Raw genomic sequence first — 27,126 nt, 5'->3', positions numbered from 1 at the left:
AGATGAAACTTCCCGAATGGGAAAGTATAGCATATTTTTTTTCTTTTTAGGATTTTTGTTTTTTTTTTTATTTCAAATGAAAACAAAAACTGGACTGAATAAAAAATATTGCAACATCCGTAGTTTGTCAGTTTTTTAGTAAACGAACACTTTGAATGAAGTTTAAAATGAACTGAAAAAATGTAAATTCTCCTTTAAAGCAAAGTAAACATTTAATCATATAATACATCTTAAACAGTTTCTTTTTTTGGGGAAAAAAAACAGTCTGTCTTCATTTAAAGGAAGGAAACCAAAGCTTTAAAAAAAAGCTGAAAAGATTCAATTAAAAGATGATCACAAAAGTATGTAACGTTTCAAAATATATTCTTTTTAGGAAAGGCCGATTTTTTGTGCATACATGATAACAGAGGTTGAAGTTACCAGCCTATTTTGACGAAGTAAGAAGTAGAAAGTACACACAACTATGTAATGCAGTAAAAAGACTTCAGAAAAATACGCACTCAAGTTAAACAGGTACCTGAAAAATCTATTAAGTACTACGAAGTACAGTAATGAAGTATTTGTACTTGGCTACTTCCACTATTGATATTTACATGTCACAGACACACATAAAACACACACACACATGCACACACACACACACGCGCGATGAGTTGTACGCCATATTGACCAAAGATGCATCATGATTTGCATGCACACAAATCACAACATGACTTTGTCTTTGCACTTCATGTAAACGATTTATCAGGAAGACACGCTGCGATTGTTTTGCATCGCCTTCATGAAGAGAACCCGAGCGAAAGCATGGCAGGTGTCATCCTTAAAAAAGAGATGATGCTTGACCATTAAAAAAATAAAATAAAAAATAAGCCTTATTTGCACGCGTTAGCCATCTAAGCTAATATTTAGTTTTTTTTAAGTTATAATATTATGAAAATAATGTAGCATTTTTTGGGAACAAGGATAGAATACGAAAATAAAAACAAATTCTTTTCGAGAAAATGTTTCACAATCTCAGTTATAAAAAAGTGATAATATTAGAGTACAACAATTATTTCAGTTTTTTTGTTGTTGCAGATTCTTTTTCGCTTAAAGTTGATTTTTACAGAGACTTTGTTGAGAAGAGAGTTGGAATTTTACAAGATGAAAGATATTTTCTTGAAGAAATAAGTTAATTTTCTTGAACTGTTTTTCCTTGTAAAACAAATCATGATCGTGCAACATGTGAGTCAGTTTTTTGATAACCATTGAAATATTACAATGACGTTTATTTTTTTAGAAAAGTCAATACACAAATAAATGAGTTATTTTTTGAGAGACCTCACACAATGTGATTGAAGTGCTATTTTAAAAAATATATAGTTAAATTTTTATTTTTATCTTCAGAAAATCTGTTATTGAAATCAAGTTGAGGAGGAAAAACTAAATAAACTGTTGTCCTGGGCATGTGCGGGCACATTTATGCCAAAACAGTAAATGCCGAGTCTGTGTTTTTTTTTTTTTCTGATACCATTTTCAGATGACTTGCAGTTCCATTTGAAAAGGTGACATTGTTATCCCAGTAAAATGAATCCCCAAAAGGAAATGTTCTCCCTGCTTTGACACTTATGTTTTTCCTTACTTGTCGGACGCAAGTGTACTCGGCATATGCCATAAAGATAACACATTCATCAACAGATATTTCTGTCATATCACCAAAGAAACTTGTGCTTGGAAAATCTGAATGAATGAGTCATTAATCACTGCGGGGTGCCGTCGAAACAAATGAACTTGAGATGCTCAGCTTGCTAATTGTCCAATAACTCCAACTCACGACACACCGAGAGTTCTTTAAAAAAAAAAAAAGAAAAAAGTCTTTCAAGTGCCACCTCGCTGGCCATGTTGAAAATGATGAAATCCCGATTAATAAACACGATTATTGATCGATTTCAAAACTTTGGAATGCGTGACCTATACACAAGTAGTTAATCTAGAAAATCCTACAAAGCAAGACGGAAGAAGGGAATGAGTGACTGATTCCCACCACGGTCTCTCTCTCTCTCTCACTGCAGACCATAAAAGGCCATTCGTCCTTTTCTTTCGTCGAGGTCATGTCCTCCTTTACTTTGGAAAAACAAGTCTTTTTTTTTTTTAAATTACCTTTTTTTATCAAAAGGACAAAGCCTATAAAACCAGCTATGACTCCGACACGCACATACATGCTAGACTACAATTTCGTCTGACAACCTTTAACAAAAGTTGATACGGATTTCCCAACACGAGTGTGTAGTGTGTGTGTGTGGGAGGGGGAACATGGGCAAGCGCGTGGGGGTGGTGGTCTTATTTTTAGCCCACGTCAAAGTCAGAGGAAGCGCGGGTGAAGGCGAAACAATTTCACCAAGAGATTGAATTGAGACATATTGCCATTTCAATTCAATTCACAATGTCCCGCCCCCAACCCTCCAAAATAAGATAGACATCGCATGCACAAAACATTAAAAGCTATTACTCTAAGAATGTAAGGACAGCGTCGCGGCAGCCAATCAACTACGGGACGTATTACGTCAGACTCAGCGTCATATACACTTGGCGCGTTGTTTGAAAAGAGTCTAAAGAAGAATGGAGGAGAAAATGATCATTGCCGTCTATGGACATCCAGAGCTTTACAACACGGCCAGCACACAACAGGGACAAAAAAATAAATGGCAAAAACATGACCAGGCTTGGGGACAAGTGAGTGAGGAGCTTGGCGTCGAGTCCGATTCAGAACGCGAGTGTCGTCATTTTGATTTTCTTTTGCTTCTCTCGATGAAGCCATTGAACGTCACATTATAGCAATTTTGTTCTGTCAAGTATCAGAATCGGCATCGGCCTCAAGAAAATCTACATTGGCCAGGCCCTGTTGTGTGTTTTCACCTATACCACGGATGGGTCGGAACGTATTGCCATGTGACTAACGGGGGTTCACAATTTCCAATAAAAAGAGGAAGTCATTTGTTGTTTTCCCAGATTCAAACCTGCACGATAAAGTACACAAATACAGTTTGTACTCACAGAAGCTTAGCTAAGCAAACAACACACGTTCTGATTAAATGAGCCACTCTGTCATCTAACAGGATGTTGGACTTTGACTGATGGAGACAAATACAGTAGTCCGTTGGCGACCTCTGAACTCCGTATCTCGTGGGAAAAAAAACAAAAAAAAAAGGAAAATGAATAAAGAGGAAACAGTAGTCCCTCCCTCCGCAACACGCGAAAAGTATACTGAGGATACAGGAAGGAGGTGTGGGGGGGGGGGGGTTCTATAAAAGAAAATGCAGGAGACGTGACGCAGGTTCCACTTCCTACATTATTCGAAATGGCATCAAGATGAGCGTCTGCTCAAAAGGAAATGGCTAATCAGCCTGCAAAAATTTGCGCTTCAGTTTTCCACATTTTGTTGCAAGTCTCTTTCCAAAGTAGATTTCATATTCATTTTTTAAATGATACATTACACCCACAATGGATAAAAATGTTGCACTTTTACACAACAACAACAATGTGCAGGTATTATGGTTGTCCACTTGGCGTAGGGATCCTCACGTTCCACACTATATCTTTGACTTTGTGCGTCCAATGTTTAAAGGTGAGGCCTAGCGTGGTGAGTGACGTGGGCGTCGGCGAATGAGAGTGGAGTTGGTTGTTCTTGGCTCAGGTTAGCTACTGTTCGTTTTGATAAAATGATTGAAAGAGCACCAGCGTCTGTGACGGTCTTTGGCCACTTGTAGGTTCTGTTACAATAACTTTTAATGATTAAATTAATATTAGAAATATAATCCACTGCCTTGGAGGCAGTAATTTGGCATTCATCTTTTTCCTAATCAATTTGTCTGATGAATCGTTTCAGATCTAGCAAAAAGAGAAGCACTGTAGTTAATTGAAGCGTCATTAGACCGTATGGAAATATAATCTCTGGAAAGTTTGATGCAGTGATTTTGCAATCAAATTTTCCAATTTATCATTTCAGCCCAAGTATTCATACTCAAAAAGCGAAGCACTGTGAATATTTGCAGTATTAGTCCAAGTGGAAAAATGATTGCTGGGAAGCTTCGAGGCAGAAATTTTGCATCAACCTTTTCTCTAACAGAATTAATCAAGTAATCCTTTCGGCCCTCATTGCATTTCAAAATGTGAAGTGCTGTGAATACTTAGAGTAACTTTACTCCCAGTCAAAAAAATGGCCTTTTTTTGGGGGGGGATCAAATTTTTTGATTAATTGTTTCCACCATGGTATTCATATTCCGGGAAGTATTTGCGGCGCTTCACTTTTTCCACATTTTTATTTTTAAAAAGGAACAAATTCTTGAATTCTTTTTCATTCACATTGCCTTTCAATGCAGTTAACTTATTTTTACAGATTTTTTTTTCATTCACCTTCTCTTCAGTAGGGAGGATATTATCATTCAAATCCCGCCCAGGTAGCAACCTTGAACTTTTAGCACGTGTCCCTTCTTGCTCCAACATTGCAGCCACAACACTCCGTAAAAGGTGACAAAAATACTGCCTCCATGTAGCTCTCGTCATGTGAGCAGGTGGGCTCTATTTGAGGATAAAACTTGTTAAAGCGCCCTGCAGTGCTGCCAGCGCCAATAAAATTCTATTGACTGTCAAACAAGTGATGCAAAGAAGGCGTGAGTCTCAGCCCGCAGGGGTTATTATCTATGGAAAGGGGTGGGAAAAAAATAATAATTGCACTACGCGGCCCAAGATAACATGACGACGCCTTGCTTCATCCTATACAGTTGGAACCTGCTGAACAACATCTGCCATTGAGAGTAGGGCTGCACGATATTGGGAAAAAATGACATTGCGATTTTTGGTGAGGTTGCGATGTACATTACGATATTGAAACTAGAAAAAAAATTACCGGATGACTCAAATAGCTGTTTGGGAAGACTTTGCTTTGTTTATTATACAGCTCTGGGATGACCACTTGATAGAAATACGTGCGCCACGGCATTTTATACCTTTTGTCGAGCGTGCGGATCATTTTTTTCAACCTCTCTTTCGTGACGGCGTTCAGTTGCTTTCACATTCGCTTTCGCCCTGTGAAGTTATTGTATTCTTGATTTGTCGATGCTGTTTGGACTTCTTATTATAAGGTGTTATAATAAAGGCGTCTGTCATTGTTTTTTGAGTAGCTGGTTTCACATCGGGTCCCACTAATGAGTCTGATTATAAAGGGCCTCGTAATAGAATAGAATAGAATAGAAATCCCTTTATTGTCATTGTACTCAAGTGTGCAACGAGATTAGAGATAAATAGCATACAAATGGTCGGACAGGTTTGTTGTATTACCTCGTGTTGCAGCAACAACGGCGAGGCACTGTCGGCAGAGGGTTTTTTGTGAGTTGTATATTCCTTTTTATGGCCGAAATAATTCCATATTTCGGATGTTGACTTTCTTTTGGGGACTAAATGCCGCCGTCGTCTCTTCCATGTCGCCTGTCAGTGTTTTCAGAGCGCACAGAAGTGGAGGGGGTGGGCGAGTGGCCAGTGACTGGCAGGAAGGAAGGGGTGATCGAGACAGGCTTGGTAGAGCATACAGTAGCTTGCTGTTTTTATGAAGCTAAACAAATTTTGCGTGCTCTAAGAAAAAGAAAAAGACAAAAACGTCCTACGATGTGACAATTGCGCCTGTGCACATCGCAATCACGATGTTCAAACCGCACATCGTGCAGCCCTAATTGAGAGCAATTACGAATGGGATCATTGTTGAGCTACCGCTCAAACAATATGTTAAGTCACATTTTTCTCAACTGTTGTGCAAGTGGAAAATGAAGATAAAGATAAAAATAAAATACAGGGATCTCTGACTATGTCGAAACACAGTTGAGCTTTTGCCATCCTGTTCATCTGAGATGAGATATTTAATCAGTGATTTTTAATGGGGTTTTTTTTTCTCCAGTATACAATAGGGTTGTAACGACATCTAAATGTCACGAAACGATAAAATCAGAATAAGAATCTCACGACGGAATAATTAGCACCAATGGTTGGTCATATAAAAAAATATCTTGAGATGCTATATAGAAACTCACGATATTCTTAAAAAAAAAGAAAAAAAGGGGGGGGGGGCAAAATTTTATATTTTTTAGTCACAGATGTTGAAAAATATTGACTGGTATTATTTATGGATTTATGGAACCTATAATAGGCCAGAACAGTTTTGTTCATGTGAGCAATAATCAGACCAAGTTTTCTTTCCTGTCTAATTTGCCTGTGTGTGTGGGGGTGTGTGTGTGCGCACGGAAGTCAAAATCGAAATGAAATAAACATGAGTTGTTGCATGTAAATGTTGCTATACAGTGCTAATTACCTGTGGTCCTAATTATATATATAGTTGAAAGAGTACAATTAAGATTAACCTCAATGTAAACAAATGACCTACAATGACTGATAACACCTAATATTGAGGCACTTACTTGTTAATGCTCGCACACATTGTGACTCGGATAAATTTGATGAAGAATTCAAACATGCTGTTCCCCTTCATCTGATGATTAATGTGGTTTGTTAAGACCAAAACGCCCCTAAAACCTACCTATAAACTAACTACCAGAGGGTGCACAAAAAGAAAACAATTTGGGTTTTTTAACAGATTTGCAGATATTAATGTCGTGACAATGACAACGACGATACGGTGGCGATTTTAATGTTACGATGTTGCCGATATCGTTACATCCTAGTATACAACGGGGTCCGACATTAACAGTGGTCCGATGGCCACTGCCCACCACATGACTATGATTCTCTGATGCGGACCACCAGTACATTCAGTTCATTTTCTATTAAATCAACACGTTATTTTTTTTGTTTGTTTAAACATCTTATATTTAATATTTTGTTTTTTAGTTTTATCCATTCAAAACCAGGCAGTTCTACATATATAACTATACATTTTCTTAAGTGTTGTTTTAAATCACCTTATCTATATCTTGGGGAGTGGAGAGTGTGGATATATTTTGAAGCAACTGCCTTGTAGGGGTGGAACGCTTTACTGAGCCTGATACTGAGAAGTCGGAATTATGAGTTGTGCGCCTTCCGTAAGACTGGACGATTAATCGAAATTTAAGCGTGATTTTGATTATGTCTTCTCTCTGCCTTTAAATTATTTATCATCCGAGAAAAATGATTAATGTGCCGTACAGCGTGATGACTTCACAAGTTGCACAACGACCATGCCGCATATATGATTCTGCCATCTCTGATATTGCTTCAAGTTGTATAATGACACCCGCTTGGAGTTTACTGTAAAAGTAAACGCAAACAAAATTGACTACACACAATGTATAATTAAATACAAACCATGCTTTGTTTTAAATATAATAGCAAGAGGAGGCAGAGAAGGTCTCCTACAGTAAAATTAGACAAATTTTCATGAGATTGTAACTTTTTTCTTTGAAGAAGAGAACTTTTTTTAAAAAAACAAAATTATAACTCTCTATTTCTCATTTGTTTTCATACAATTCATACTTTTTCTCGTCGCAAACTTACTATAATAATAAATATAAATATGGAGCTTTATTTTCCTTTGAGAATTTGAATTTATTCGTGTAACATTACAACTTTTTCCCTTGTAAAATTACAAAAATATACTTACTCTTCTTGTTATAATGACGACGTTCCCCCCTTCACAAAACTACAAAGTGACTTTAACACTAATTACGCTTATCAACCGCGGGGGGCGCTATGACGCAAACAAAGTTACCAAATAAACCTCAACTGATCTCCAAAGATGAATCTCTTGTGACACTAACTTGATTAAAGGGTTTTTGTGTTTGCATCGCGGTAGGCCACGCCCTGTGTGTGTGCGTGTTCGTGCATGCCAGCAGCTCCTCTGACAAAACTGTAAAAGTGTTACGCCCCAATTTAAAAACTGGTTCGGCATAAAAAAAAAAAACATTTACAACATTAATGGCATTTGAAAGGTTAGAGATGATGCAACGTTCATTGTCCTTTTGTGGAAATTGGAAACAATCAAATATTAAATTGCTGTAATGACCATGTGAAATCGCATCTCCATGTCCAGAACATGTCATTTTTGCACAATGTCTCTGCCCTAGTGTCACGCGGGCCTCGACACGTTACAGCGGGATGTGTGCGGATAGCATGATGATCTCGAGGTGCCGCATTTCTGGATTTGTGTAGACGTGCGAGTCACGTCTTGTCTTGATGTAACTGGAAGTAACTGACTTTTATGTTGACTAAAGAGAAACGTCACATGCCACGTCACGGATGCTGGGCACCACTGCTGAGTCGGTCGCATACATTACACAGATTTTGGCAACGGCAGGAATTCACTATGTCCAAATACTTTGTTGCTCAAGGTGAAAACATTTTCAGGTATCTTGGTTTACAAACAGTTTTTGCATGGCCACAGAGGGCTCAGAACTTTGTAGGAGGATTTTTTGGGGTGTTGCATAAAGGCTCTGTGCTTTAGGTATCTTTGTTGTGTTTGTTTTGTTTTGTCTAAAATGGCCGCCACATCCCACAATGCAACGCAGACACTGCCCTGTATTGCCGATCTGCGAAGACACTGCAAGCGAACCCACTGTTATTTTATAATCAGAATAAATTGTGTTTTCACCTTTTTTTCACCATATCAGTCAGATTGTAATTTTTAACCACTCAATGATTAAAATAAGGTGAATATGACATTCTGCTGCCGGAACAGAAGAATTGTTTTTTTTCATTCACTTCAATGGGAAATATTACCTCAATGGGTTTTTTTAGAACGGGGTTATGGAACAAATTAAATTTGCATTTTTTTTTTAACCGGAATTCCCGGATGTTTTTGAGGCCCTTGCCCAGTCTGATAGTCAATAGAATAAAATTGCAATAACAAATTATTTGGACGATAAATTAAAAACGTATGTATAAAACTAATGAAATAATTTATTTTTGGGTCCCTTAACATAACAATAAAGATATTAAATACAAGAATAACATTTAATTGTTTTACAATACTTTGTCTTTTTGTATTTGTTTCACTCTCGAACAAAGAGAAAAATCTGAAAAAAAAAAAAAAAAAGCAGCCAAACTTTTGGGCGATTTTTTGGGGGGGAATATCAGCGTCTTTGCCTTACATTGTAATTAATCGCTATGTAAAACAAGAAAAACGCTTATTTCATCCACAGTTGACAACGCAATGTAAATAAAAAATTAAATAGAGACATGCGATATGACATATGGATGTTGCCTATAGCGATCGCGATATTATTGCCATATTTAACATGTACCTAGAGAGATAAGATTTTTATTATCTAATGAAAGAAACGAAGCAAGATGTGTTTTTAGCGAATTAATTGTAATTCCCCTAGAGAAAGTCCAACTATTGGGTGGCGATGGGCATTTAATTAGCATTTGACTAATCAAATTCAGATAAATGCAAAAAATTCCCTAAGAAAATGCATGCATGTCCTTGTGATATGCATATTGCATTGGCCATTATTGCGATATCAACATGGTTTCGATATATTGTGCAGCATTGAAAATGATAGGCAGCATATTTCGAGAAACGAAAGATTCCCCATTTAAGTTCTTATTTAACAATACAAACAAACGGATGTACATGGAGACATTCAGAGACTGCATTTTTATACATCCGTGTCTTCATGTATTCCTTCTCTGTTGGTGTTCCAATATTATTTAAAGTGTAATTACACCATGGTACTGAATTTGTTAGCCCAACTATGGTGTTTTATATTGTTTTGTTATTTTTTTAAATCAACGTGTAACTCTCTTTTTTTTAATACTAGTTTGACATAATCCTTAACAGGGAGTAGCAATGAACTTAAAGCCTCTTTTTTGAAGAATTATCCAATACCTGCCTCGTCGGGATTGGCACAAAGAGTAACTTTGACCACTACGTGCGCGAATGGGCACCCACTGCACACAATATCCAGAATCTTGCCCAACGCACTCATAATACAAGCAAGGGAGGTCAAAGTAAAAAGCGCCATTTTGTTGAACTTCATTTTACAGATAGACATTTTATTTGCCATCGCGTTGCTTAAGGTGTACAATATTTTGATCTCATGCATTTGCTATCAAACAACCAGTCACAGACGAAAGTTTTGCATACTGCAATTAATGACACGTTCATTCAAATTACATCGACAAAGCATAACGACACAAAAATCTCTTAATTCTTGACAAATTTAGACATTGATTTTCACTTAGACTTGCTCCTGCTCGTATAATGAATTTGTCGTGCAAGGTTCTGGATATGTGTGAATTTTATTTCATGGAACATGACTCTTGGTGGTATAATAAACAGTGGCTTTCGAGTCACGTTATTTGCTTGCTATAATGTGAAAATAATGAAAATGATTCTTGACGAATGCAAGAATCAAACGTTCCATTCAAAAGACAGATTCTTATCAAATTTGTATAGATGATTCCGGACCACCCCTGGCTACCATGTAGCTCTGTCACTGATGTTGATTCATTCCGTTTGTTTTCTGTATTGTGAATGGTTTAATGTGCTGCTCCTTCTAAATTGTGGGCCAGTCTCTTGGAGTAATGAAATAGTACCACATCATCCCCTATTGACACCGGTCCACTGGGCATGTGCTCTGGATGCCTGATAACCAGTCCAGCTCTGGGACCTGCCCAACTGCTGCTTGTAGTAAAATGAGTTGAATTCACTGCCAACTTAGTGGTTGTAGCTCAGATTTATGCTCACAAATCAAAGCAAAATAATCTGCTGAAAAGAGGGAAGGTCAGCGTATATCAAAAAACCACTGTATGATGATTCAATTTTGTTCCTTGCAAAATTGTATGAATCAACCCTCGTCCACGCTTACGGTTGAATGTGCTCCCCATTAAATTAAAATCTAGACATGGGTAGGTAGGGCTGTGCAATTAATTGAAATTAAATTATGATTATTACACTCATCAATTAAAAAAATGGTATAATCATAAAAAAATGCTTACTTTATAGACACGCACACACACATATTATTTATATAAAACAATGCATACTTGGTTTTATAATTTGCAACTAAGAGATCTATTGAAATTGTTTTTGAAATGTTGCAACAGTTGGATGCCCATCTATAAGTGTATCGCAAGTAAACTCCAAGGAAACCAAACTTGAATTTATACATTTCCCCTTTTTTATTTAAGAATAACTACTAACTTTAATATGTGTGTTTGGACCTTACATCAGAATCAGAAATCTCTTTATTGTCATTGTACTCAAGTGTGCAACGAGATTAGAGAGCTCTAACTATTTATAATAATATAATATTTCAATAATAAATAATTATTTTATTAATATATAATGTTCATTTGTATAAATTAATAATTAACACATAATATAATAATTTCTCTTAAGATTTTTTACGTTTCACATGTTCTTGCTTTACACCAAAAAATAAATGATCGTTTGAAAAATTGTGATTTCAATTTTTACCTAAATAATCGTGAATAACAAGTTTTCCCTCATCGAGCAGTCCTATGAGTAGGGCCACTTCGGGTTGGCAATGGGAGTGGTAACAAGGATCAATAATTACATTTATCGACAGAAATACACCAAATTGTAGGAAATGTCGCTTATGTGCCCCATTAAGCGTGGACGGTCTGAGGTATTCGGTAAAAACGGCGAATCATTGACTGCATAAGCACTTCCTGGTTTCTGGTTGAAGGCAACTCGCTGACACAGCAAGCGGGTGAATATGGCGGAAGGAAGCAGGTAGAAAAGTTATCACCGTTAAAATTGAAATAAAAAGGGGTGGGGGTGCTGAACGAAAGTAAACCCACCCGGCACTTAGTTACCTAGCAACATGGCGGCCATGACAAAAATTCTCATCACATACCTGCGATGTACCTCGGCATTGGGATGGAGGAAGCCCGGTTCATCCACCTGGGGAAGCGGGCGGCGGGTGGGGTCCTTTCCGGAGTCAGCGGGACTCAGCGTCAGCCGCCCACCCAGTGAGGTCCACGAGAGTGAAACGAGTGCACCCCCAAAAAAAGTCCCGATTTCCTTGACGACGACGCTGAACACAGATGACGCGACCACAAAACATCATCGCCGTCGTCATCAGCACATCCTCGGCATGTGTTTACGCCGTACGCCCGGTCCTCCCACCAAGGTTTCTTGACACTCAGGCCCGCATATTTGGCAACGGGGGCGGCTCACACCACCGCGGCACTAAAAAGGGCCAAAGTTAGCTCACGAGTGACGTCCACAAAAAACGCCCTGAAATCCACCCGTTTGCTGGACTTGTTGGCCCAGCGGCTGTGACGTGTGTCCAGGTGTGGGGAGCTCAGGCCAACCGGCCGGGAAGACGACGAGGAAGAGGCGCCACCACCGCCATCGCGAAGTTGTCACTCGGCAAGTCTGAAGCGCAGCGAGACTTCACAGTCCCTGAGCAGCACGTCACACCGAGACAAGCCAAGACGCCCGAGTGGCTTGACACACCGTTGGAGATCCGGTTAGACTTTCGAAATAAAATAAATTTTCCCACGGTATAATATTTAGGGTGGGGTAAACGTTTGGACAAAATCCGTTTTAAAAGTACCGAGTATAATATCGAGGAAAGAAGGAAGGTGGGACCTATGGTAGTGTGGAAGGAAGCATGGTTATATGAAAGAAAGGATGGAAGTAAATAAAGACAAAGGCTGAAGTACGGACCAATGGTTAGGGGAGAAAGGGGTGATGGAAGCAGGTCTGAATGAAGGAAAAGATGATTGTGTAATAAACATCGGAGAAAAAAGAAAGACAAATTAATTAAGGAATAGAGGGAAGAAGAAAGAGAGAGCAATGAAAGAGGGATGGAAGGAAGGAAACATTGTATGATTTAAGGAAAGAGGGATGTAATGAAGGAAGGAAAGCAAAATTCAGGGAGGAAATGTTCGGACGGAATGGGAGAATTGGAAGGAAGGGAATGGGAGGCAAGAAGAAGGATGTGTGAAAGGAAGGAAGCATGCCTGTATGAAAATAAGGAAGGAGACATGTTGGGGAGAAAGTAAGAAAGATGGAAGGAAGGATGACGTCGTTTAGGGTTGCAGAAGGAAGGAAATGAATAGAGAGGTAAGAAACGTGTGAGATCAAAGTAGGTGGGACGCGAGGAAGGCAAAGTGGTTCTATGAAGGATGTGATGAAGGAAAGAAAATGAAATTAAGGGAGGAAAGGAGAATAGGTTGGAGCAGCGGTGGGCAAACTTTTTGATTGGCGGGCCACAATGGGTTAAAAAATTGGACAGCGGGGCCAAACCAGGAGCAGATGGATGGAGTGTTTTGGTAACCTCACCTTATCGGAGAAAAAAAAATAATAATTTTAAATGAAAGTGAACAAAAGCATTACAACAAAATATATTTCTTTGACACACCTCATTATTTAGAAAAGAAAGCAGGGTTTATTCATTAAATTGTTAAGTTCATTGGGCTGAATTAAAACATTTAACGGGCCGCATGTGGCCCCCGGGCCGTAGTTTGCCCACGCCTGGGTTGGAGGAGAGAAAGAACAAAGGCTCCAGGAAAAATAAGTCAGGACAGAACGAAGGAAAAACAATACAACACAAGACGTGAGGCACTTTGTAGTGGCGCCTTTGACAAGTTTGGAGGCAATTATTTTCGTTAGCCCATTTCACGAGTAGGTTCATCACATGTACGAGGGTTTGAGTCATGGGCCGGACTAAAATCAACCTCCGGCCTTTGTTAATCAAACCCTTTTTTTTAAATTTGTCAACCCAAACCCCAAAAATGGACATCCGGCCGGGTCGGAGGGTCGAAAATTTCTGCACCCGGGACGGACTGCCTATCGCTGGACAGGACAAATAAAGAAAATACAGAAGAAAGGACGGTGGACTCAAAGATGGGCGGATATGATGTCTCTCTCGGCACGACTTGACCGCACGTGTTGTTCACATTAATCCTGCACGAATTCGCTACGGTTTATCTGTTCCACGGATCTTAAACGAGGAGGAGCCTTCGAAGGCGAAGAATATAGAAACCACGTGTGGTGGGGTCACACCGGAAGTGACGCCACGTGGTCGAAAATGCAGCTTTTGGAGGACGCAGTCTGTGAATTTAGAGACAGCCAGTATCTTGAAGGAGAAAGACTGTTTAAGAAGAAGACGAATTGATAGAGAAAGAGGATGAAGGAGATTTTAAGGAAGGGAGGAAGAAAAGAGTAAAAAAAAAGCTAAATCAAACTGTCCTGCGTTGAAGTGCAATGACATTTTTTTAAAATTGTAAATTCCGGTTTGTCATTTTATACAGCAGCTTGACAGGGCTTGTTGTAGACAAGTACAATGTCGCCCTCTGTTGGTGAAATGCAAATTACACCACCTTATCATTGCTGGATTTTTTTTAAGGGAATTGTTAGTTTCTGAACATGTTTAGTTTTAGTACTCTCCAGCCCCTTGGACCAAAACAATTCGTGGCCTAAAACTTAACAAATATAAAGAAACGCATATACTGAAAAATACTACCACTAATAATGAATATTAATAAAAACGAAACCGTGAAAAGTATTTTCAATCAAAAACATCTTCCAAGGCTCGCTTTGATTTGCCCAGCAGCCAAAAATCCCAAATGATTTTTTTTTCTATTTTGCATTGTGAATTTAGGTCGCGCATATTTCCAAATAAGTGATTTGAAGAAAACTTAAATACTAAGGACAATTACCAAGTGTATGTTGAGGTTCCCATCATTATTTTGCTGCCGTTTTTTTGCTGCAACCAATGGAAATGTTGTTTTTACACTGATATATTAATTGCAGATAAATTACATTAAAAAAACATTTGAGGATTTTTTTTACAATAACATTGCTGCCATAACATCAAGTGTGAAATCTTCACTTCTCTGCTGATATTCTTTTTATTCCACTCAATTAAATAATATTTTTTATTTGTATTTATTTATTTTTGAAAGTATACGGGAACAGTGCATATTAATCAAACAGTTTCCCGTAAATATGCCAGATTATAGTCAATGGCTAATTTACATGTACATTGGGTCTTTTTTGTTGATACATTTTGACTGATATGTCTGTTCCCAAAATTAATAGCCAACTATAAACACTGTAAACTGTTTATGTCTTTGCAAATTAGCAAATTTGTGAACATTTACAATTATCCACCCAGTGTAGTAAAGTAAGTAGAAGTTCCTATGTAAAAAGCTTGTTTAATTTAGTTCCCTGTTGATTGATGTTGGGGCTTCACTGTTGACTCACTCAAGAATCGGGGAAAAAAAGAAGTCATGGAGAGATTGTCATTTTCGGTGGCCAGCATGGGGTTTCCTGACTATTTTTAGTCCACCAGGGGAGATGACAGGAAGCTAAAAGCACCATACTGTACACCATGGTGTTTTTCTATCAAATATTTAAAAAACCTGTCAAATATATTGTCATTTAGATTAAAATACTTGTTTTTTTTTTATGTAAGTATTTTTAATGTTTTTAAAATTTGTTGTCCATACAACATTGTTGGGAACCGTTATTCTCAATTCAATTAGATTAATAGAGCATGTAAAAAAGTATCTGAAACGTATATAAATAAAATAAAATAAAATAAAACAGACAAAATAATAACAAGGTTAAAAATAAAAAAACGAATAATAATAACTAGTAGGAAAAAAGAAAACAAATAATGCAACCACAAAAAATACTTAAAAAATATAATATGGTTTTCCATCCATTTTATTAATGAGTTGATTAATACAATTTTGCATTGAACTTTCAGTTATGTTGGTTAGCAGGTCCTTTTAAAGGTAAACGATTTTATCTTTTATTTAGCTTTTCTTAACTTGATTGAACTAATTATTTTTAAGTAAATTGTATTACATGTAAAAATTTGAAAAGTTTCACATAAAAAAATAAACTGTTAATTTTACACGCCAGAAAGTGTAGTTCATTATTTTTATTCTAGGGGGCAAAAGAGCACTAAATTACTATATTGGCCGCGAAGAGGAACAGCTGGTTGAGTGATTTTTTTTTAAAAGCGTAGAAGAAGACTTACGGACTGGAGTTAAATGTCAACACAACGTAAAAGACATGTGGTAGCTCATATACACAGATTTGTTTTTTCATTTGGACGTCCTTGAAAGTATGTCGAGACTTTCCCTGTTCGTTCGCTCCACGTACAACGGCCTTGCGAGTGGAGTGGCACGGAGCAACTCCCCCGGAGTCTCCTCGGTGGTGAAGCCACCGACGGGTGCACCTACGCGAGTCGCGGTCGCCGGAAAGAAGGACCTGGTCGTCCTGGTCCGATTGGAGGAAGACGAGCTGGAGGAGCAGTTCGTGAGGGGCTCTGGACCAGGGGGGCAGGCCACCAACAAGACCAGCAACTGCGTGGTGCTGAAACACATCCCCTCTGGGATTGTAGTCAAGGTTAATTGTTGTTATTAAATCCATCATTAGTCATGAGTGTTCTTTCGCTTCCTGCTTCTTTTTAGTTTTATTTGGATGATTGTATAATGTAAATTTGTATACATATGTTTGTGTTTTTTTGTTAATTATTTTTACAGTATTTACATTTTTTTGGTAACACAATTTTTTGTAGAAAGGGCATATGGGAGATTTATAATCATTTTTGATGATTGTATTTTTTTGAAAAATATTTTGGGGGTCAAACCCCCAATTAATATATATGTGGCTGTCAAAATTTGCATTAACTCTGGCGATTAATAAATATATATATTTATATATATGTATGAATGTATGTATGTATATGTATATACATTATATACATATATATATGTATGTGTGTGTGTGTGTGTATATATGCATATATATGTGTATATGTAAGTATATATATATATATAGGTATATATATATATATGTCTGTGTGTGTGTGTGTATGTGGATATATATATATATATATGTGTATATTTATGTATTTATTTGTATATGTATAGATGCGCAATTTACTGACGTCATTATTTGTCCTTGTAGTGTCATCAAACAAGATCGGTGGATGTCAATCGAAAGCGAGCGCGGGAAATAATGCAGCAAAAACTGGACGTTTTCTACAAAGGAGAGCAAAGCGACATTCTGGTCAGAAAGAAAGAGGCTGAGGCCAAGAAGCAAGACAAACGCAAGAGAGTCAAGGAGAATTTGGAGAGGAAGAGGCTGTTCAAAGAAAGTCTCGTAGCCCAGACCACGCCTGGAGAGGACACTGTTTGAACTCAACAGGGATACCTGAAGCATTTTGGTTGATTCTTTTAGCGTTTATAAGTACATTTCCACAAGAGATCTATTTTATGAATATGCTGTCCTCAGTCAACCACATGTAACCAATAGAGATTGAGCTTTCGCTCTGCTTTGTGTGCATGCATTTGTTTCACAGCCTTTTTAGCATTTTCTTGTTCCTGATTATTTGATTATTTTTAACTTCAACAGTACATTAAAATGTTGATTCGAATAAATTATATAACTTATTCAAAGTATGGTATTTATTTTCCTAAAATTAATGATTCTTCACCATATAAAATTACTCAAATATTTGTTAGTAATATTACGTTTTTAATTGTATTGAAGTAATTCTTGAAAAATCACAAAAATATCCCATATCACTTTTTTTCCCCCCCACTATTTTTATGTAAAATTGCAACTTCTCAATCTCATCTGCGATGGCCGGCAACCAATTCAGGGTCTCCCCCGCCTACTGCCCGAAGCAATATTGCAGTCCTTTGTAATATTTTGTTTATATTGATTCAATCAACTGATAATTGGCTTGATTATACAAACTAGTATTTACTATTTAATATAGTCAAACATGAATAAATATACCAAAATTCCAACTCCAACTTTCATACTGGTTGTTTGACAAGAGCTCGAAATGCAGCCAATGAAGGAAGGGCATAAACGAAGATGACCCCGCCTATTCGAAGCAAGTTAACCAATTACAGCCGCTCTTGAGTTTTTAAACTCCAACACGTTTCCACCGCACTCACACAAACGCTAGTTATGTGTGGCTTCCGTTGTCTCAACAATAACCAAGCTGACTCCCAGGAATACATTTAATTTACTATTCTTTAGCTCGGACATATATTCGTAAAATTGGCATGGCAAAAGGTAACCAAAATATGCTGTTGTTGTTTTTTTGTGCGCTCTTGGCTTTGCTATCTAGTATAAGCTAATAAGATGCCGCTACCCGGCTTGAATGAGTAACAAAACGATGTTTGGGTGTTTGCAGGGAACAAACGAGTGCAAAGCACGGACAAAAAGACGTTAAATGGTTTTGTAGGCAAAGTCACCTCCGATGAGACGAAAGAAAACCGTCCGGCGGCCAGTGTAGAGGTATGTTTGCTAATAGTCCCGCCTCTGCGGACTCTTTATTTGTAGGTACCCGGATGTGATCGCAAAAACAAATGTTAATTGCTGAAGAGCTAAATCAATGCAAACAATAAAATCGCTAAAACGTAGACAATGAGTTTTTTTCAAACCATTTAAATGTAAAACAAATATTCAGCTCTGACACGACATCTGGGAAACTTTTACAACAAAACAAAATGAAATGCCATTAAGTATAACAAAGCTCTCACACTTTTCCCATAATTTATTTGCGCGTTTGAATGTCCAGTTGAATAAAAAGACGAAATTTCAATGATGGCTGGGTCTCTCCTTGCCCACTTGTAAAGGACATTATAGTCCATTGCTATTTTTTAACTTTCACTTCGACCAAAGCCTCCCCATAATTCAAGTTTTCGGCTCTCAGCCGGACAAAGTTGAGATAACCCCATGTCTTACACGTTTTGTGTGTCTGTGCATGTAATGTAAGCAATAAGCAACCTCATTTGCAGCCAGATTGCACCAGAAAAGCACATCAGAGCGTTCTCCTGACTCCATCTTGTCAGAAAAAGGCACTATCGCCTCTGAGCAACACCTCCAGCATGCTCATTCAAGATGGAAATGATGCCAAGCTGGACAAAGGTGAGGAAGCGACCGCGTTAGCATTGCGTGCAGCAGCACAACAGAGGTTTTAAAGCTAATTGTTGTAATTGTAGACGTCCCATATAAAACGCAGCCAGAGCTGAGTGAAACCAAGGTCGCTGATCAACCACGGCAAAAAGAAGTGAGACCGCACACAAACGCGACCCCGGTGGACGAGCACAAAGTTCTGACGCCCAGACCCCGAAGGCGGAATCCTCGCAAAGGGAAAAAGTATGTTGAAGATCAATAAATGTGTCATTAGCGAGGAGCAACGTGTCTCGTAATCCTATTGTCTGTCCCTATAGGACGGAGAATAACGCTTCCCAAAACAGGAAGGTCACAGACTTCTTCCCAATCAGGAGGAGTAACAGGAAAACTAAAGCAGAGTTGAAGGTTAGTTTGTCATCAATTCATAGTCGTACTAATTCAAGTTTGCTGCATTTTCTGCCTCTTCTCGCTGTTGATAATTCTGCATATCTTCCACTAGTTTTAGTGATCTTTGAAAGCAGCCAATCATATTGTGCCCTGCTTATAAATGCCCTCAAAAAGAAAAGAAGCGCACATTATTGATAATGAACAGTTCACAACTTTGCGTCGTTATTGAAACCATGACTCTTTAAAACCGCGGTAAACAAGTAATCAGCCTATGCCTACCAGCATGCCGTGGCCCAACGTGGGACTCCACTGAAAGCATGCAACTCTAAACTTGGACTTGCCTGTGTGCTGTAAAACCTCATGAATCTCGATTAATATTTCAGGATATAGCAGGGCCGTGAAGGATGAACCACGCTCGACAGTAGCGGGGGCTTTACTGTACAAAGATTTCCTACTAACCTAACTGCTGAATATTCTCGCTGTTTTTCTAATTCACGTCTTATGTACCGGTAATATGTATATTTTCATGTACAGTTTCCATACTGCTGCTCTCATTGCTTTCTGCTCTCACAAACGGATTCCATTCTAATGAAATGTTCTCAGAATGAAGAGCACAAACACTTGGATAACCTGATAAAGAACAGCGTTGAAGAAGGAATGCAGGTACTGACTGCGGTGTAACGCGTGCCTATTTTATTATTGTCAAACCAATGAATGTAAACGTGTGTCTTGTGACATTTGAGAGCTGTTATCGTTGGTACATTCCTTTGTGTCAGAGAAAAATAAACATTTCCTAATCGCGTCAGTTCAAGTGCAGTACTCACAATCGGTCACCTATGTTTAGTAAGTAAAGTGGAAATGGATTTTTTTTCGGATTTAGAAAAACATACTCGTACGAGAAAATGGCTTCCTGATTTAAACTATGATCGTTGTTAAACCAGTGAAAAAAGTATTAAGCTCGCCACTGTTGACGATAAAAAAGTCTAGTAGGGGAAATCAACTCCAAAAAATTCTTTGCAATATAATGTTCTATGCACTTTCACTAGTCTAAACATGGCCTTCTGATTAATATTAAATTTGAGGAATATGAGTTAAGCAACAAAATCAACCCGTTTTTAGCCATCTCAGGGCGCGGCCATTTTGTAAAATCTGACCTTAAGAGGTAATCAGCTGGCTGGTTAGGCCATAACTTTATAAAAGCAGTCTAGTTATTCCATTTTTTTTTATTTCATCAAGTGTTTTTGTCCACAGGTGAGGGTGATTGAAGGCAAAGGGCGTGGCGTGTTTGCTCAGCGGTGCTTCAAAAAGGGTGACTTTGTGGTGGAGTACCACGGCGACTTGTTAGAGCTGACCGAGGCCAAGCAGCGAGAGGCCCGCTACGCCCAGGACCCCCAGACGGGCTGCTACATGTACTACTTCCAGTACCAGGCCAAGACCTACTGGTGCGTCTGCTCTCGTTTTTACGACTCCCTTAATTTGATAGCAATTAATACAATGAACAGACATGTTGTGACCTGAACTACATAAATTTTAGTATTTAGTGATGAACATCTGTCGTCTGAACCACTGAAGGCAATTCAGTGTTTTTGTAAAAATATAGACTTATTGGTTAGAAAAAACCTTGTGTTGTGAAAAGCGACAAATGTGAGTTGTTTTATTTGTCAATTAATCCTACATGTTTTTGTAAACACTGAAGAAAAATTTAAGCCATTAATGAAACTAGGGTAGTTCTTTATGTAAACATGACAATTTAGTTATCTAATGTCGAACATTTTTTTAAACAGACAGTTTAATCTTTAATGGATCTTTTCCTAAACATCAAAGACTGCTTCTAACAATCCTCATAAATCTGGTTCTTCTAACTATATTTTCACTAGACATGGTTTCCTGATACAAAAAAAAACCGCTTCAAAAATCCTCATTTGACTTATTTCGGTAATTTCTTATTTCCGTTCCACTCTGTTATGTCTGAAAGGACTATTTGTTAAGATTGGACATTTATAGCGCAAGCTAAGAACGTGTGATTCTTCCACCAGCTTAGGACAGTCATCAATTTCTGTTTTTCCGCCACCCACCCCCTCGCAGCGTGGACGCCACATGCGAGACGAGCCGCCTGGGCCGACTAATCAACCATAGCAAGGCTGGCAACTGCCAGACCAAGCTGCACGCCATTGACGGCTCGCCTCACCTCATCCTGGTGGCGTCCAGGGACATCGAGGCAGACGAGGAGCTGCTGTACGACTACGGCGACCGCAGCAAGGAAGCCATCTTGGCTCACCCTTGGCTCAAGCATTAAAACAAATGGCAAAACCACCCAAAAAAACATTTCTGGAAACTATTTGGTGCTAAAAAGACGCTATAGATGACTTGTCTTTATTTATTTTTTTAAAGGACATACAAAAATTATGAAACGAACAGGCATTTTTTTTGTGCAATTTTAATCAGACTTTTTATACCTTTTTTATACTGTACAATATTTACTCTTGGATCAAATGTTACACATTTTCTTCTATTGTGATATTAAGATACCCATGTAAATTATGAGCCATGCTGTGCACAATAAAAGGCATTATGAACTGAAATGGATTTGAAATGCATTTAAGAACCAAATGCGTCAAAGTGTCATGAGGAGATGAACGTTTACTTTGTAGCTCATCGGGGGGGATGAATCAAATTTCACACCATGACGATAAACATTCCAGGGTAATAAAAGTTAAGGAATTCAGTTACAAAATCCCTAATTACACAATACTTTTCAGATTACCGGTACTTCATCATCAAAGTAAAAATCACTGGACTGGATGCTTCATTAGAAACAACATAGAACTGCATCACAAGACTTGTGTTTTTCTAAGTATCAGTGTTTTTGTTTTTTTTTTGTCTTCCAGCGACCTAATGTACATTTTTGGGAAGTTGCAGTCTTCAACCAACCAAATGTCCATGTTCAGAAACTTTTTTTCCCCACACACATTACACAAAAATTTGTGTCTAAATTAACTTAATGTACAAATTTAGTCTTTAAATGAAACATGTTCCCCGAAAGACAATTTTGTCATCAGTGAACATTTTCATAAACATTAAGGACAACATTTTGAGTGTTCTAAAAAAAAAATCAACTTCTGTGTTTTTGTTCTAAAATTTGACAGAGTGTTTTGGTAACCTCACCTCATCGGAGAAAAAAAATACATTTAAATTTAAATGAAAGTGAACAAAAGCATTACAACAAAATATGTCTTCGAAAAACAACAGTATTTAGAGAATAAAACATTAACAAGGTTTATTCATTTAATTTTTTTCAAGTTCGGTGGGCTGGATTAAAACGTTTAACGGGCCGCATGTGGCCCCCGAGCCGTAGTTTGCCCACACCTGATCAAGACAATATAGAAAATGAACCTAACATACGTTTTCATAAACCTCAAAACAAACTTAGTTTTCTACTGACCTAACATGCTTGTTTCTTAAACAGACCTTCAGTCTTCAATACACCTGACGCTCGTAATTATGCAAACATCAAATATACCGTAGTAGTCAAGCCTAGCGAACGTGTTTTGGAATCAAATAGAATTTAATAAGTTTACATATATTTTAAACAACTACGACAAATTAGTGTTACAAGCAAATGAGCTAATTTTCATAAACATTGCAGACATTTGAGTAAATAATTTTTTAACGTTTTTTTTAACGACAATTTTGAGTCTTCAATAATCGACGCTATTTTTATATATTTAATATATATATTTAATATCTGTCATATTGAAATGAATGTAAATCCTATTCATCTATTCCTGCATCCCCAAAAAAATAATTTTGTAAATATTTTTCATGAGGAAAAATTCTATAATTATTGTACTTCACAAAAACAGACAGTGATAACATTAGAAAAAAATCGTTTTTGTCACACTTTGTATCAACTGAATGGCTTTTGTGCTGCTGCCCACCAGATGGGGGCAGTATAAAACAGACAGATATAGCGTACAAGGACGTCAATCCAGTATGGACGTCTCTACTTCACTCAAAGCCTTAAGCTTAAAACAAATACCATTGTGAGTAATGTTATGTTGAATGTCTGCTCAGTTGCTTAAAGGGCTATATGCGTTTCCCAGTATGTGTTAGCAAAAGTGCAAAGCTAGCAGACTAAAGGCTGAGCTATGTGGCTGTTTTAAATACACGTTATTTTCACAATTTGAAGTTTAGTTTGAAAATAAACCAACTGGGAGTGACAATAAACTCCATGAATACTTGTTTGTTTCCTTTTTGAAGAACGGCTCACGATTTGCCAAAACGCTGCTTATTGTGAATGTGAGTTGAGTCCATTGACATCATGTAGAGTAGAGATCGTATTTTCAGTTTGTGTCCCTGGCCTCTCGAGGCACGACTGATCAGCTCTTGTATATGAATTGTCCCACAAGAACAACTCTATTATACATCTTTTGGTATACATAGAAAATTAAGGCAGTGTGTTAACTTTACAAATACACTGAGTACAAAAATATAAAAGTGGTTCAAAGAAACCTTCCAGTCTCCTCAGTCTTCTTTGACTTCTTCCTTCCCGTCTTACTTCCGTCTAAATGAAAACCTAACGACAGGGAAAAACATGTCAGCGTGAGAAGGCATTTGGACATTGGAGGGAAGAGTGCACAACCCAGGAGAAACTCCAGTGAGTCAACATCATTTGGTCACAAGTATGTGATTAGGCTCAGGATGAGTGAGTGCACCCTTATGTAATGCATTGTGTCATGTACGGCATTGAAACCTGCGCTTCACAACAACACATCCATTTGCTTTCCTGCTCGTCATCCTGAGTATGATGGAGTCAATTTCCCGACTGGCTTCTTATTATAGGGTGAAGGGTGGGCTCAGATCAACTCAATTGTTAATCAATTTCTCATCAATTTTGTCTATTTTATATGCAGCATGAAAACGACTTTGTGAGTCCACTTTTCACTTTGTGAGTCCACTCGTGAAAAGTGATATATAAATAAAATGTACACATTTTTTTCAATTCAATGTGTCGCTTCACATGCATTTTTAACGAACACAAGATATGAATGAATCAGTATTAAAATAAACAGATTTATTATACATACTCTAAATATTTTGGTTTTGTAGTTTAGGCTCTGCTAAAATAAAGGCAAATGAACCATGAATTAATATGAAAGACAGATTATCTACTTCAAATCTGTGTTTTTAACTGACTGACTTGCAGTTTAAGATTTCACTTGACAACTTCAATCCTAAAAAAAAATGTCACACTAGATGTGAAATTAACTTGCATAGTGAATCTAGAGGTTATACTGACCTTTGCCAGAGACACGTATGTGGCTCATCGACAGGCTACTTTGAAGGTGTGTGGGGTTTTTTTGCGTTCACTTTTTACTAAATTCAATTAAAGCAATTTAATCAGACTACTGAGCTCATAACTAACCCTAAAGGAGATGAACAGGTTGCCAAGCAAGAAATGCAATGCACATGTGGCACGTCAAATACAACAATAAAAATATTCAATAACGTTCAATCCTTTATTCCAATTAACATGAACTCCTTCATCTACACTATAAAAAAAAGTTGGATGAACTCAAAATTTCAAAGTAACAAACTTCGATAAAATTTTAAATTGGGAAATCCAACAAAATATTTTAAGTTTTTCTAATGTGAAAATTAACTTTCTTGTATATTCAACAAAGGATTTGAGTTTATAAAACAAATTGTTCCTTGCAACATCCCCCAACTTAAAAACCTAAGTATAAACAATTCAGCAAATTGTTTTGTGGCAAACAACATGCTTGCTTTGTTGCGCTATTTAGCATTGTTACCGTAAATGTCAATCATTTATATTTTGAAGTTGTTCAAACGAAAAAAACTGTTTCAGCCTGAAGAAGTTGAGTGTGGTTTTTGTTGTTATCTTTTTACAATGTACTACTCACAGTTTTCCAATGGTGGTCTTCTCCTCTTTGGCGTCATTAATCCCGGCAGCTCCGTTCTGTGGCGGCGTGTCCAGTTCCACTTCAACCATGGCCGCTTGGCCCTGTGGCAGAATCCCGCTGCACAAACACAATTGAATCTCACGTGAGCTACTTGCCCGCCAAATGTTACCAGAGGACACTTTAACACGTGAGGGTGAACAATAAAAAGCATGACAGTCTGCTTTACAGCTCAGAGGGTATGATAAAAGTCGCTTTCCTCTCTTCACAGTATCGTTCACCTCTTGTAGAGCTGCAGCTCCTCTTGGGCCACCATGAGCTGGGCCTTCAGCTGGTTCCTCTCCTGTAGGACCTCCTTCAGCTCCTGCATGGTGAAGCGAGGCCTGTTGGGGTCGCTCAGGTCCACCACCATCTGATTGGGTCCCACCGCTTGCTTCAATGACAACAACATTGTTGTTATAATGAGCTTTGTATCAATTGATTTACGACTGTAATTTGTTTCCAAGTAAGTTGAAATGCAATGTGCAAATGCGATTGTTTCTATTGCAGGCACCCAAAACACCCAATCTTTGAGGGTTTTTTTTTAAATAAAGAAAAAAATATACATTATCTGTTCCGCTTTTCCTCACAAGGATCGTGGGGGTGCTGGAGCCTATCCCAGCTGTCTTTAGGTAGTAGGCAGGGTACACCCTGAACTGGTTGCCACCCAATCCATAGACACACACTCACACCTAGGGGCAATTTAGAGTGTTCAGTCAAGCTACCATGCATGTTTTTGGAATATGGGAGGAAACCGGAGTACCCGGAGAAAACCCACGCAGGAACAGTGAGAACATGCAAACCCTCTTGCAATCTCCCCACACGAAGGCCGGAGCCGGCAGAATCAATACCACGACCTCTGCACTGTGAGGCCATCGTGCTAACCAGGCGACCACTGTGCCACCTACAGTGACACACACTATACTAAATGGAAACACTCAGGAGGAGCAGCTGTAGTCCACAACTCACCCCTAGACGCTCACACGCAGACTAACTGGCAAAGCAACTAATGCCCCCACAAGTCTAAGCATTGTATTGACTCATCAGTTTCTGGATTTAGCCACTATAGAGATTGATGCGGATCGAAGCAAACCGTAAACAACACATCATATTATTTAAGCATTTGACTCCAACTGAATAAACTTTTGGAGAAAAATACAACTTAAATCGTATTGTTGTCATTTATTTTCCACGGGTGACTTACTCACCGTCCCCTGGCCGGTGGAGCTTTCCGTGACGACACGATCCAGTTCGCTCTTTAGGTTGTCCCGCTCCATTTTCAGCTCCTCCAGGGACAAGTTGTACTTGTTGACCATCGTCTCGAACATCTCCAGAACGCGCACTATGCGAAACTGGAGGTCGGACACCTCTTCGCCCGTACGGCTGATCCTCAACAAGTCTCGTCCGACGACGTACGAGATGTCATAGACGTCCTCCACAGTCAGCTCGAAGGCGTCCTTCTCGAACGCCAATGCAGGCGACGACTCATCGTCGAAGTCCATGCTCGGACGTGGGGGGGGGGGGGGAGGAAGAAACCGCTGGTTATCTTCGTGACTCTCCAACAGTGTTTATGGCAGTAGCGGGTGACTTCTTCCAGAGGAGCAGCACTTCCCCCATGACGCGTCCGCCAATGGCGAGTGCTAGCCTGGTGGCAGAGGAGGGCTGGTATCCTAGCTACAGGTGCGAGACCACAAAGAGTAACGAGCGGAGTTGAGAGTACACCTCTCCATTCCTCCACTCGCCAACAAACTTCATTCGTAGTTTGTTATTAAAATGGCTAGATATTCAATTTTCGAACCGTTTCTCCACATAAAAAATGTACAGTTTGCAAACGAATCGGCACCGCTTTCAATGCCAAAGGCTTTAGCTCCAAGCTCGCCGAAAGCT

General features: G+C 38.4%; 3 protein-coding genes across 4 annotated transcripts; 2 read left to right on the top strand and 1 right to left on the bottom strand.

Annotated features, from left to right (window-relative positions):
* The first annotated feature begins 15,940 nt into the window (after window positions 1-15,940).
* On the top strand, window positions 15,941-17,409 carry mtrfr (mitochondrial translation release factor in rescue). The gene is made up of 2 exons (XM_088293754.1): window positions 15,941-16,360; window positions 16,925-17,409. Exons 1-2 carry the CDS (start codon window positions 16,079-16,081, stop codon window positions 17,153-17,155), a joined length of 513 nt encoding a protein of 170 aa, XP_088149880.1. The 5' UTR covers window positions 15,941-16,078; the 3' UTR covers window positions 17,156-17,409.
* A 474-nt stretch (window positions 17,410-17,883) lies between these two features.
* On the top strand, window positions 17,884-21,861 carry kmt5ab (lysine methyltransferase 5Ab). 2 transcript variants are annotated; one of them, XM_088293721.1, is made up of 8 exons: window positions 17,884-18,046; window positions 18,168-18,271; window positions 18,775-18,904; window positions 18,979-19,135; window positions 19,210-19,297; window positions 19,883-19,942; window positions 20,531-20,721; window positions 21,365-21,861. In XM_088293721.1, exons 1-8 carry the CDS (start codon window positions 18,037-18,039, stop codon window positions 21,573-21,575), a joined length of 951 nt encoding a protein of 316 aa, XP_088149847.1. In that variant the 5' UTR covers window positions 17,884-18,036; the 3' UTR covers window positions 21,576-21,861. The 2 variants fall into 2 exon arrangements, with proteins under 2 accessions (XP_088149847.1, XP_088149856.1); XM_088293730.1 differs by having other exon boundaries at window positions 21,316-21,562.
* A 1,147-nt stretch (window positions 21,862-23,008) lies between these two features.
* rilpl2 (Rab interacting lysosomal protein-like 2) lies at window positions 23,009-27,126 on the bottom strand. Its single transcript, XM_088293742.1, has 4 exons — window positions 26,448-27,126; window positions 25,482-25,633; window positions 25,204-25,320; window positions 23,009-23,855 (listed from the first exon to the last, which is right to left on the bottom strand). Exons 1-4 carry the CDS (start codon window positions 26,739-26,741, stop codon window positions 23,834-23,836), a joined length of 585 nt encoding a protein of 194 aa, XP_088149868.1. The 5' UTR covers window positions 26,742-27,126; the 3' UTR covers window positions 23,009-23,833.

The sequence above is a fragment of the Idiotropiscis lumnitzeri genome, chromosome 1, assembly GCF_059441095.1.
Source record: "Idiotropiscis lumnitzeri isolate Australia: NSW breed Sydney's pygmy pipehorse chromosome 1, RoL_Ilum_1.0, whole genome shotgun sequence".
NCBI classification, from domain to species: Eukaryota; Metazoa; Chordata; class Actinopteri; order Syngnathiformes; family Syngnathidae; genus Idiotropiscis; species Idiotropiscis lumnitzeri.
This window is presented reverse-complemented; position numbering and strand designations above follow the sequence as displayed.